The sequence below is a fragment of the Orcinus orca genome, chromosome 15 (genome assembly GCF_937001465.1).
Source record: "Orcinus orca chromosome 15, mOrcOrc1.1, whole genome shotgun sequence".
NCBI lineage: Eukaryota > Metazoa > Chordata > Mammalia > Artiodactyla > Delphinidae > Orcinus > Orcinus orca.
Window position 1 is genome coordinate 7,423,046 of NC_064573.1, and position 13,695 is coordinate 7,436,740.

A 13,695-nucleotide genomic window follows, 5' to 3' on the forward strand; every position below is an offset into this window, starting at 1 on the left:
GCTCTGCGGCATGTGGGATCTTCCTGGACCGGGACACGAACCCATGTCCCCTGCATCGGCAGGCGGACTCTCAACCGCTGCGCCACCAGGGAAGCCCTATGCTTGGTATTTTGATATGGATTAGATTGAATCTGTAGATTTCCTTGAATAGTATGGTCATTTTAACAATATTATTATTCCAATCCACAAACACAGTATATCTTTCTATCTGTTTGTGACATCTTCAATTTCTTTCATCAGGGTCTTATCATTTTCTGAGTACAGATATTTTACCTCCTTAGGTAGGTTTATTCCTAGGTACCTTATTCTTTTCTATGCGATTGTAAATGGGTTTGTTTTCTTAATTTCTCTTTCTGATAGTTCATTATTAGTGTATAGAAATGCAACATATTTCTGTATATTAATTTTGTATCCTAGCACATGTATGTTTTGTGCTGTTTTGGAAAGTAAAAAATTTCTTTAAAGTACCTGGGATGCAGCAGTATTGAGAGTATAAGAGGCCGAATAAAATATTCAGAGCTTTGTGTCTGAAATTCCCCATCTGGGTGGAGGGCACTTGGCTGGGATAACATGAGGGTGGGGTTTGCCAGCCTGGGTGCTCCACTGGGGCTGGCAGGGTCTTTGCTGTCATCAAAGTCCTGGGAGCTGGAGGCCCCACGGCTAGTCCAAGATGGATCAGGATTTGAACATAAGTCTCTTTGCAAAGCCCATACTCTTGTTTATAGGGGAGTAACTCTCACTCTCTCTCACTGACTAACCATAATGCAGGGGGAGTGTTATCACATAGCAGCAGCACAGAGTAATGTGGGATGCAGAGGAGAAAGGAATGAGCTCTGTCAGGGGATGGCTGCAGAGAAGAGATAGTGAATATCTGCCAATCCCCATCCGTCCATGGACAGTGGCTGTCTGCTGCTTCCTGGGGTCTTTAGAACCAATTCCCAAAGAAGAACTTAGTACTTACCCGGGCCTGATACTCAGGGCAGGAGTCCTGAAAATGTGTGTGCAAGTATTTATTTCCTTGAAACCTTGAGACCATCAGGAGAGGGAAGGTTGATAAACAGAGGAGGAAGAAGAAGACAGTGGCCAGTGGAGTCCTGGGTGCTGCCTGCTGGGCCCAGCAATGCCACACCAGGTGAGGAGAGAGTGAGGGCTCCCAGTCTGGGTAGAACTTTTCAGAATGGCTCATTTGCTGTCTTATTTTTATGAGTGGACGTGTGTTGAAAAAAGTTCTTCACTTGGTATATTACAGACATTTTGCACGTCTAAATATAGATCTGCATAACCATTAAAGAGCCGCAGAGCATCCCAGCCTATGGACTTAGCACAATTAATTGAGCCAGTCCACTAGAGAAAGGCATGCAGATTGTTTCCTGTTTTCATTAATAGAAATAATGCTGTAATAAACATTTTCATTTTTAAACACAGATCTTTGCTCAATTTATTATTCTTTAAGATAACTATCTTGTGGTGACCGTGCTGGGTCAGAGGATACAATAAGTCATATCTCAACTCTTCTGCATAGAAAATGTGTACCTGTGTGCATTTGCACTCACAGCATATGGCATTTGTGTTTCCATCTGCTCTTGTTAACAGTGGTCACTATCATTCTTTTCATTTGTATATTTACATATTTGACATGCAAAAATTAATTTGTCATTGTTTTCATTTTTATTTATTCATTCATTTCATTTATTACAACTGGTGAGATCAAATAGCTTTTTACATTTTTCTATCTGTAGTGCTTCTTATGTGAATTGATGTTTAGCATCCATTGCCTGTTTTCTATTGGGACGTTTGTGGGATTTCTTTCTGTCATTGATATTTAAGTACTTTGCACTTAGAAAATACTGTACTTCTATGTCATCCCTCTCCCGACTGTCCTGCCTTTTGCTTTGTTAGTGTGTGATATTTGTCACGCCAGAGTTTTAAGTTTTTATGTAGGAAAAGCTGTCACATTTTCCCTGGCTTTGGCATTTTATATGTATATATATATATATATATATACACACACACACACATATATATATGCACATCTTAAAATGTGTACCTTAATATATTTATATATATACATATTCTGTGTGTATTTAATCTCAAAACCAAAAATCCATCTCTACCCTCAAGCTTATAAAATATATTCTCCCCTTGTTTAGAATATTTTTCTTTTTCAAATTATTAATACCTTTGAAATGTGTGCTGCTGTGACAGTTGAGTGTAGTGATCAGGGTCCTTAGTTGTACCTTTCCAAAGTACTTCTGTCTAAGGTGAGAAGGAAGCAACTTGAAGGGACAGGGGACGCGGAGCAGGTCACAGAACGAATGGGTGTGAGTTGGGGGGCACCGGCTCCGTGCCACTAGGCCGGCCACAGTTCCCCCAGGGCCACCCCCGCAGGCCTGCGAAGACACCCCTGCAGCCGGCACAGGCCCTGCCGCCACTCCACGGGGACACCCAGCTCCCCTGCTGCTGGCAGAGCCTGTGTGCTGCTGTCTTGGGCATTGGTAGGGCCGCAGCCCTGCTGCCGTCTGGCCAGAATGGGCCCTGGGGCCCTGCTGATCCCCTACTTTGAATCCTCAAGCTTTGGATTTGGATTCCGATGGAATAAATGTGTTGGCAAGAGTCTAGGTCCCCCACCCAGGCACTAGCTGTGCGGGCCCTCTGGTGGGCGTGAGGAGGTCCTGCTGCCCAGGGGGTGGATGCCGACTGCAGCTTTTCCCAATAGGCAGTCACTTTCGCTAACACCCTACAGTAGACAACGAGTTCTTTCCCTGCTGTGCTGAAGTGTCACTGTTGTCATATGCTGAACATCGGTAATTCTGTTTTTTAAACCCAAATTAATTCTGGGTTTATTAAAAAGAGGCTGACAACCTGACTTGCAGAGCCACCATTCACTGTCTACTCATTTCTGAAAAAACGTTTTCCATGAGACCTAATTACACTTTATTTGATGCAATTTAATTACGGGAAAACATTTTACACGTATGTGAAACATCTGCCCAATCCTGACCGACTAGAGCATTGGGTGACACAGGAGTTTAGATGTTAGTGTTGAAAAGATGGTAAACCATTCCCATAAGACAAAGAAAGCCCTTTTAGTGAAGTAAGAGAGTATTTCATGTCTCACAGTTGCTCAGAGCATCTTCTTCTCCTCCAGGAGGCCTCTTCCCTTTGCTCAGCCATATTCTTGATATTATTCCTCAGTGAGGTTGACTGACTTCTTGCATGAGCCGAGCTTCCGCCACAGATCTGGTTACTTCTTTCACTAACTCACTCTTTAGCCAGAGGGAACTCTGATGAAAAAGTTCTGTATTGGTTTCCTGCATGGTTTGTTGCTTATTATTATTTCAAGCCTGATTGTATCAGAATGGCAATGCCTGTGCAGATAGTCTTGCTGTTACGAAGGAACGGAGCAGATCCCCCTCTGGTCCCAGCAGAGGTGCATTTGTTTTGAAATCTTTGAAGGGATCCTGGTTTCCATTCAGAGCTGCTCTCTGGGCTGCATGAGATCAGTAAACCACCTTCATTTTTTAGGTAAGCAGCACCTTTAAGCCCAAACTATTAGGTGGGTCTGGAGTGAAGGAAGGGAGTGAGCAAAGATGTAAGATGTAAGGCAGGAAAAAACAGCAGAGTTCAAGTGTATCTGGCCTCGTAAGTCGGTAAGAAGTTGGATATTCTTTTGAGGATGGTGAGGCCTTAAAGAGAGTGACACAAGTCAAGCAGGTGTTGTAGGAAGCTTCCTCTGTCCCACAATTAAGTGCTCAAAAGATATTTGTGTGGTGCAAGGCAGCACTTCAAGGTCTTTTGATGCTTTCAGGCATACACAGTGTGCAGAAGAGGCCAGCCCGAGTGTGTGACCTGTCGTTCAGTGTTTGGGGCAGGTTAGCCCCCAGCAAGTGGCTTCTCTTCTGTCAGATGCCATCTTTTCTCCCCAGTATTTCCACGAATTGCATGAACTCAACTTCAGCCACAGCCCTTCATGGTGGTTTAACCTCCATTCCCTAGTACATCAAAAGGATGAGTAAAACTAAATCTGCTGTCCTCTGGAACAACCTAGAAACTATTTCATGTCTGGGACAAAGAAGCTGATAGACTTGCGGGGACAGTTCTTACGAAACCACCAACTTTGTGTGCTTTTTGTGTCAGAGAATCAGAGAGTCAGAAAACAACACCGTATCTAGGAGGTAGGATTCAAATGCCCTGAGATATGGGCAGAGATAAGCTTCCTGCACTTCAGAGACTTCTGACTCTGAAGTGCTTTGATTGGCAGGAAAGCAGATGGGGAAGAAAAGGCAAAGTAACCAATTTCAAGTTTTTTGTGTGTAGTTTCAGTTCAGAGTTAGAACATTCACAGTGAAAGTATATCCTTTCAGACTGTAGAAGCTTAGGTGGGGCAAAGAGAAGGACAGAAGTATATCTGAGTTGGGAATGAGTCTGAGAAGCTAAAACGGTAAAGATGCTTCCAGAAGCAGGGACACTTCTTGACTGGTTTTAATCCTCCTTAGTGAAATATTAGTGATTTACTTCAGCTCCAACCTGAGGGAGCTCTGGTGGAGAGGGCATAGGACGAACGCCCCCAGCTGCTCCCAAGATGCAAACTAGGGGATGAGCACAGCCGGGGAGATGGCCTTGACCAAAAGGGGGTGAGGCCAAGAGGCCATGGTAAACAGGAAGCCCTTAACCAAGACACATACCGGGAAAGAAGAGTCAGAGCGAGCAGGGCGCTCACATCTCAAGGTCAGTAACCTTCTAGAAAAAAGACTGGGTGTGACCACGTTCACACTTTTAAAATTATTAGTGGGCAGGGAGTCGGGCTGTGGATACAGGAGGATGACCAGTAGGGAACGCAGGAGGAGAGCTGCGGGGAATAGCTTTAATTAATTCGCAGAATGGTTGATTTCTGTGAACCTGTACGTTTACTGATGGGCATAGTATAGTAAAAGGGTGTTGCATAAAGTCCTTTTTCTCAGTCTGTTCCTGGGAAAATCTGGTAGTTTGGGTCTTGAGAATAAGAAAATTTAGCTCTTTTACCAGTGTCGGGCTATCAGGCTTAAACTACCTTCCTTCAAGTAAGCCTGAGCAGGGATGAACTTCAATAATAAAGGTTCGCTCTCCAGGTATAAATAACCCTAAGCAAGGGCTGGTGAACTTTTCTGCAAAGGGCCAGAAAGTTAATACTTGTGGCTCTGCAGGCCACGCGGTCCCTGCTGCAGCTACTCATAGTGGCACGGAAACAGCCACTGTCTACGTAGACACGTAGACAGACGGGCATGTCTGAGTTCCAGCCAAACTATTTCCAGCAATGGGACAGTGGGCTGGCTTTTTCTGGAGGATCCCCCTGAGGCTGAACTAAAATCTCTGCTTTGAATGGAAGTAAGTTTTTATGGCCCCTCAGCGGCAGTGGAACCTGTCCTGGGGGCAGGTCTGTGACTCGCCACAGGCCCTGGTTGGAAAGATTCTCTTAAGAAGATGCTGTGAGGCAGGGAGTGGAAACCTGGACCACCTGCACCCCCTGGAAGCAGGAGCCTCTGAGCAGCCCAGACCTCCCAGCCACGGGCACCATCAGGTCTGCCTCTAAAAACAAGGGAGGGGACTAAGGACCACACAGCTGTGACCCTTCCAGCCCAGCGGCTTGTTCTCAGGGCTTAGCCCAGATTTTCTCTTTCACAGGCCTCGGCTCCCCAGCATGTGGACAGTTGTCCAAGCTAGGGAGGAAAGATGTGGGAGCAGGAATGGGCTCCCAGACACAGCAGGAGTCTCAGCGCGGGCTGGGGAATGCTGGCTTGGGGAACCGAGTGGAGACTAGGATCCTCCGAGTTTCAGAAAGGGCCCCGGCATCCGGGAAAGCAGAACATCTCACAGAGGGCAGAGCAGTGCGTCTGAGGAGGTGGGGAAGGTCTGCAAGGACAGCCAGCAGAGGAAGCAACAGGTCTGAAGAGGGGCACCCAGCCCAGGCCACCTAGGGGCACCCAACCCAGATGAACTTGTGAGCAAAGTCACTTCTGAGGTTTGCTGAGACGTATTAACAGTAGAGAAATCCAGGAATATCTTGATTAATGTCATCCTTGAGGATGAAGCTCTTTTATACAGACAGCTCTAATAGAAGAAAAACCTTGAGCCAAAATCCCTTCATAAATCATGCAAAAAATGTCTGCCTACACAACAAAAATAGCTCCGGGCCAGTTTCTGTTTGCCTTTGGTTAGACGTTGATAAATAGGGCTCATCCTTAGCAAAGTTGTAACAGCTGAACTTTATCTTCAGTCCAGTGTCTTTCTGCACCTTTCGTTCACATCCGAGACCTCTAGGTCCTTTGAGTTTAGACATATCAGAATGCAAGTGCCCTTCTGCTTTCTTCATCCTTTAGCTACGCTGACTTCGGTGCCTTGCGAATGAAGGGGTTACTACTAGTTATTATCAATGAGCACCTGTTTTCCAGTAATCCTCCCACATTCCTGAGTCCTTACTCCCAGTGCGGGGGGCAGGCATTCACTGAGGGTCTTTCTGTCTTTCTGACGTGAAATATAATTTCCTTGACTCTGATTCGATCTACTCAGTCCACGCTTGGCTTCTCCACCTCCAGCCCCCGAATTAGTCATAGTTGTCAGTGGAATAGCTCAGATTTGTCATAATATCCCGGTGGTGTGGGAGAAATGGATGCCCAAACCAAAACAGGTTTTTGTTAGGAGTGAGGAGAGGGAAATGGGTGATGCTCAGCTCTCTTTCTAAGAATTTAAATCAGGTCATGTAATTCTGGTGCCTAAAAGCCGCCAACAGCTTCCACTTGCTCTTAGAATTGTATCAGAAAATCTTCATCCTATCTATCTACACAGTCTAATCTCTTGTCATTGTCTGTCCCCATCTCCTCTCAATGGCTCCAGCTACAATGATTTTTAAAAACAAGTTCCTCCTAGAGCTGTTATTGTTTATGCCATAGACACATGTCCCAGGAATCGTGCTTGGTGCTGGAGTGACAGATGTAAGCAAGATGTCAAGTTTCGGGGCTTCCCTGGTGGTGCAGTGGTTGAGAGTCTGCCTGCCGATGCAGGGGACACGGGTTCATGCCCCGGTCCGGGAAGATCCCACATGCCGCGGCGCGGCTGGGCCTGTGAGCCATGGCCGCTGAGCCTGCGCGTCCGGAGCCTGTGCTCCGCAACGGGAGAGGCCAGAGCAGTGAGAGGCCCGCGTACCGCAAAAAAAAAAAAAAAAAAAAAAAAAAGATGTCAAGTTTCAACTCCCTTATGGATGTCATTCAAGACAATTTCAAACAAGACCCAATTTCATTTTTGTCCCCTCCCACCCACTAGATGGTAATCACATCATTTCCTGAAAATGCCCCGTGTTTTGCACCTTTATCTCCTCTTCTTATTTGTCTACTTGGAATGTCTCATTCAGGTTGGAAGGCCCAGGATGTGGTACACTTGCCTTTTTTTTTTTTTTTTTTACAAAATGTTCCCCAAATCTGTTAGAATGAATTGTTCCTCTCTGGGATGTTGTAAAACTTGATCAAAGAAATGATCTAGTTTTATTATAATGAATTGCTCCTTTAATCTATCTGACCCAATACGTTATGCATGACTAGAGGGCAGAGACTGTGTCTTTCTCATGCTTGTGTCTCCAGGACCTAAGCAGGGTACCTGGTAGAGCTCAGTAAAATTTTCATCAAATTGCTTCATTAAATTACTTACAAGACAGAGATGAGAGTTACTTCATCTGACTATATCACAGAGCTGTTATAGGCACAGATAATATAGATGTGAAAGGTTTTGGAAAATAGAATGTTCTGTAACCATAAGGCAGCACTATATGTTATTATATGGACACATTATAATTTTGTTCTGATTATCATTACATTTTTTATTTCATATTTGATTTCATGTTTCCTGAGAAAGTTCCCACATTAGATACTGATGTTAAGGAGAAGACACCTGCTGGTGAACTTTGGGATGGAATCACATAGGCTCAGAGTCAGCATCAGGCAAAGTTGTCTTTAGTGGTGCCTGCCCCCGCTTTTCTCAATTTTTACCCTCTTTTATTTTGAACCTCTCATCAGGGGTCAGATGCATTCTTACATTGTTGCCTCTTGTTACAGAGGCAATAATATATTTTTATGCTGACGTGGTTATACGTTCCCAGCAAGTTCTTAGGCAACTGAACTGTTATTTTATAAGAGAGGGAAGGGAGCAATGACGTACCTACTAAGATTATATAAGACAGAACCATGGGGGAAATTAGGTGAAGGGTACACAGATCCTCTCTGCAGTATTTCTGCAAATTCCTGTGACTGTACAATTATTTCAAAATAAAAAGTTTTAAAAAATCAACGATAATTGTGGATTTGTATATTCCCTGAGCCACGATACTTTGGAATCTGGAGGGCCTTCAGCGGTCCCTTCATCACTCCCTAAGCAAATGCCTGAGGTCAGCGAAGAGGCAGAGGGGACAGGAAGGCCATGCCCCATGGGCCGTCCATGCTGGTGGAGCTGCAGGCCCCTTCCTGTGCCCTGTAGACTCTGCCCCAATCTCACATTCTCAGTGCAGACTTCCCAGCCCTCCTATCCATGGGGGAACACTACCACGCCATCCCGGTCCTGCTTTGTTTTTCTTCATGCACTTACCACCTAACTCTATTTTGTCCTTCTCTATTTTATTTTCTGCCTCCTCCCACTAGAATGTAAGTTCCATTATGGCAAGGATATATTTTTTTAATTAATTGCTGTATCCTCATCACCTAGAGCAGAGTTGGGCCCAGAGCAGGCACTCAGAGAATGTTTGTTCGAATGAATGAATCTTTGTAGAAAATGAAAGCTTGAAAATAAGCTATTTCCCCGAGAGAGAAGTAACTCAAATCTGCCCATCTTCGTACGAGAGCAAACCTGACTTTGAAGCTAAGACCTTTTTCCTGTGTTCATACTTCAGATAAAGAAGACACTGCTGATAGGATCTGAGAGGAAGGAAACAGTGCATCGTGCTGGGGCTCTCAATGTGACATTATAAATTGTCTTTCTGTAGACTGGCCTCCCAAACAGGTTCCAGAGATGGATTACCTTACTTTCCTCTTGGCTATTCTTTATGTATACAAAGGTAAAGATAATGTCTTCATTTAAAGAATTTACTCCTTTTTTAGTCTTATAGTGTGACATGTTCAGAATTTATAATGCCCTTAGTTGGCTTAGATAATTTCTCACTTGTTCAGAAAAGCTACAAGTTGTAAATACCAATTATCAGCAGTGGAAACCTTTTTAGACTAAGGTAGAAACTGTTAGCCTCAATTTTACTATCTTGCTAGGTCTAGAGTAAGCTTCAGATGTCTGTTTGGTGTTTCAATCATCAGGTCTAATTGAATTCACATGATCACATTATGGTGTGTCTTTCAGCTGGATGTGAACAGATATTTTGGGACACAACTGTTAAACTTGCTAAGAATATGGCCCTAGAATGTGTGTATCCATCAAAGGACACTTTAACCCAGATGGAGTGGTTCAAGATCAAGACACTGGAGAGAGAGTCCATAGCCATTTTCAACCCTACTTACCGTGTGATCATAAGAGAGCCGTACGTTGATAGGGTTTACTTTTCAAATTCAACCACGGCCTCTAACGATATGACCTTGTCCTTCCATAATGCCTCTGAGGTGGACGTTGGCTTCTATTCCTGCTTTCTTCATACTTTCCCACATGGAACCTGGGAAAAGGTGATACAGGTGGTTCCATCAGGTAAGTGAAATTTTTATTTACCTTTTTACCCATCTACAATATTTGTTTCTGTAAAGACCAAGTAGAAACTGTGAAATGCTTTATCATATTTTTGTGCCATTTTCCAATTCCATTTCTAGATTCTATATTATTGTTTCAAAGAAATAATACTGTGAATCAGTTCCATTTTTCTTAATGTGGCATCATTTCTGAGTAGAAGAAGCATCTCATGAATTCGAATGTCATGGGAGAAAGCACAGGTTTTATCTTGTCTTAATGAGAACTTGAACCTAGATTAAGCTGATGTTGGCAATGTTTGGGTTCAGAGGTCAGACACCTCCTGTGACGTAGTCTCATTTCCTTTTGCTTCCAACCCTGCTTGTTCAGAGTCCTTTCTGTAACGCCAAATCTGGGCTTATTAGTGAATCCTAGGCAGAGTTCAAGCACTGACTCTGTTTTTAGCTTCATCCAAGTTTCACTAGAGAAGATGCTTCAGAAATTGCAAGCTGTCATCTCAGAAAGAATCGAATGATCTCTTGAAGTATTTCCTGCCGTGTCTACCAGTGATTGTAGTTTGAAGCTTAGTTAGTCCTACAAGTAATAGCCACATGGATTGGGTGTGGTATGTTGGAAAAACTTGGGTTTTATAGCCTTTACTTCCTTTATAACCTTATATTAGCTGCTCAGTCCCTCTTAATCTCAGGTTCCTGAATAGTAAATTGAGTTAATAATACCATTCTCTTTGTTGAATGGTTTAGGGATCATATATGTAAGGAACTTGGCCCATGGTAGTCGGGGAATGGTAGGTATTATTATTACTGTCACTGTTATTATTTCCTAGGCTTTTGATACAAAATGACTAGTGATGAAATTTTTAGTTGTCAGAGATAATCTAGGGAAGGAAATAATTTGGGACTGTGTGTTTCTTGTCTGATGTCCCTCAAATTATATCCCAAATAGACATCCAGCAGAGCACATCATATACCACCTGATATAGTGCTTTCTTTTTAAGAAATCCGTATTATAAAAGAACAATTTAAAGTACTATATAAGGAATATCTAATGGTCAGGAAGTAAGAAAAATTCCCATGTGTTGGTTTTCCCTTTCTGTTTAGGTGTAGCTAAGCTCAATAATAATTCTGTGTATATGGGTGAGGCTTACAGAGTGTCAATTAGCAAAATCTCTTTAGTTAAATACTTACTTATTACAGACTCCATTTTGCCACGCAAGATCTCATTTGCTGTTGTGTGCAGCCACCTGTTAAATGCTGTTTGCAAGTCTTCAGTGTATAGTCCACTCTGATTAGCCATGCAAGTGACAGAGAGGATAGGAAGGGTCTTAGGGGTGAGCTGTTTGACACATGGCCTGAGCCACCATGGCCAGAAATACATGCCCTTCCCCGCCCTGCCTCGTGTGGTGAGCTTTTATAGTTTGGGTCCCAAATCAGGTTATTCCAATTTCTGTAAAGAACAACCAATTGAAAACAGGTACACCTGAAACTAACACAACATTGTAAATCAACTATACTCCAATAAAATTAAAATATTAAAAAAACAAAAATGTCCATCAACAGAGGAATGGCTAAAGAAGATATTGTACATATATACATATATACACTAATATGTATAAGATAGATAACTAATAAGAACCTGCTGCATAGCATAAGGAACTGCACTGTACAGTAGAATCTAACAAAACATTGTAAAACAACTATACCCCAATTAAAAAAAAAGAAGAAAAAAAAGAAAACAGGTAGAATGGTGGTTACCAGGGTGGGGAGGTGGGGAACGGGGGAGATAGATGTTGGTCAGAGTACACAGTTGAAGTTCTGCGGGATGGACAAGTCTAGAGACCCAACGTACATGAAGACATTAATGATAGTTAATATCATTGTCTTGAACACTGGAAATTTGCTAAGAGAGTAGATTTCAGGTGCTCTTATCACCAAAAAATGGTAACTATATGGGGAGAAGATGTGTAAATTAGCTTGACTATAGTAATCATTCCACATATCATTTTGTTGTATATGCCCTAAACATACGCAATTTTTATTAAAAGCAAAACAAAACAAAAACAGGTAGCTTGACCTCTTGTGAAGGTTTAGGATAGAGGGTAGCACTAAATTATTGAGAACTAAATTATGGTTGCCACACCAAAGTAGGATTTTTAGCATCATGTATGAATGATTTTGGCAATATTTTCTTAATTTTATCATCCAGATTTATTTCTCCTGTTATTATTTTGAGGACAGGAAAAGGGAGAGCTCTGCCTCATGGGGCTTTTTCAAAAACAGTGGTGAGATTTTCAGTCAGTCACCAAGAAAGGGGCGGCCAACTCTCCATCTAGTTCAGATTAGAATCTGATGGTATTCAACATATTTTGCTGTTGTTTTTGATCATTTATATTTTTAAAGAATAGATTGCATTAACCAGCCAGTGAGAGTATTTCATTCACTTTTGAGATTTGGAGAGCTTCATATTTTTTTAAAACTAAGAATGATAGTGAATTTATAAAATATAGTAGCTGTATTTACATTAAATATACTTAACCTTAAATATACTAAATTAACCTTAAATATACTTAACTTCTTCCATGTGTGCTTTATTAACAACATATTAGGATCCACAAATATCACATGCTTGTATAACATAAAGGGGGAGTTGATGATCTATCTAACAGTGAAAGATTGGACTTGGAATCCGGAAATCTTAATCTGTATAATAGATCGTTAAGATCTTCAAAAAGGTGAAGGAATTGAGCCACATGCTCTCTAATTATACTGATTTCTCCTGTTCACTGAAAGCTGATGATGTGTGAGGAACTTGATCAGTACCTTACCCAGGTCTTCTCGTTTAACGCCCCCTGCACACTTGACTGTGGACGTAACCTTGATTTTCGAGTGAGAACACTGAAGGGAAGTAAGGTCCAGTAATCTGCTCAAGTTCTCAGACTTCGTTTGTGTCCACTGGATAGAGCTGCAATTACAGGATGGAAAGTGCCGGCTTGGGGGGCATAGGAGCCGGCGGGGGCCTTGAATGAGGAGACATCCATCATTGCTTGTCCTTTTGGCCTCCCTCCCCCTTGAGCTTTCAGCCCAGAGTTGATGAGCAAATTGGATGTCTTATTCTGGATAAATGATATTGTTAATGCAAAATTATGTTAAAACATGAGTTACCTTCAGAACAGGCATTTCTTAATCAGTAACTGATTTAGAGCATTTAATGGCAAGAATGGCTGCATTTATTTCATTGCCTCATGGAAAAATAGCTGAGGCGACTCGAGAGGTGACATTTCAAAGGCAGCCCTTTCATGGCAGAGTTTGCGGTGGAAGTGGGGTTGTGGAGAAAATTACCGTAACCCATGTGTCTCTGGCTTTACTAGTCACTTATGGCAAATGTAGTTATATTTATGGAAATGTCCCCCCAAATGTATGATGCACCCCCAAGACTCTGCTAGCTAACTCTGATTAGGTGCCTACTGTGTGTGAAGTAAATGCCTGTCCTCTCGTTTAATGCTTGTGAAACACCAGGCAGGAGATGAGCGTGTTCACATTATATAGCTGAGGAAAGTGAAGTTCAGGGTCATTAATCAACTGAAGGTTGCTGAGCTGCTGAGCCACGGCACCAGGATGACACCAGCTGGTGTTTCCAAAGAGCCAGAAATGAGAGGGAGGGGAGCTTGACACCAGCAGGGTGAACGTGAACAATTAAAAAAAAAAAAATGAAGTAGAGTTGCTGTGCAGTATTATATAAGTTACGGGTGTACAATGTGGCGATTCACAATTTTTAAAGCTTATACTCCATTTATGGTCATTATTGAATATTGGCTATATTCCCCGTGTTGTACAATATATCCTTGTAGCTTATTTAATACATAATAGTTTGTACCAGGAATTTTTTAGCATCGAGAGACGGGTGTGAGGGAAGAAGAGAAAAGGGCATCTCCAGGGGTACTGGTGGTGTGGAGAAGGCGTGAGGAAGTTGGTTCACGCAGGGGACAGAGACTGGATG

General features: G+C 42.6%; 1 protein-coding gene across 3 annotated transcripts in view; it reads left to right on the top strand.

Moving 5' to 3' along the window:
• CD226 (CD226 molecule) overlaps positions 1-13,695 on the top strand; it is a 104,234-nt gene that overhangs the window by 5,071 nt on the left and 85,468 nt on the right. Inside the window, exons 1-3 of one of the 3 annotated variants that reach the window (XM_004280000.3) lie at positions 763-1,132; positions 8,909-9,073; positions 9,367-9,705. In XM_004280000.3, the coding sequence (XP_004280048.1) occupies positions 9,028-9,073; positions 9,367-9,705 (385 nt within the window). In that variant the 5' untranslated portion in view covers positions 763-1,132; positions 8,909-9,027. Of the gene's footprint in view, positions 1-762; positions 1,133-4,005; positions 4,729-8,908; positions 9,074-9,366; positions 9,706-13,695 lie in introns of those variants that run through there. The other 2 variants (XM_033406085.2, XM_033406086.2) reach the window with 2 other exon arrangements.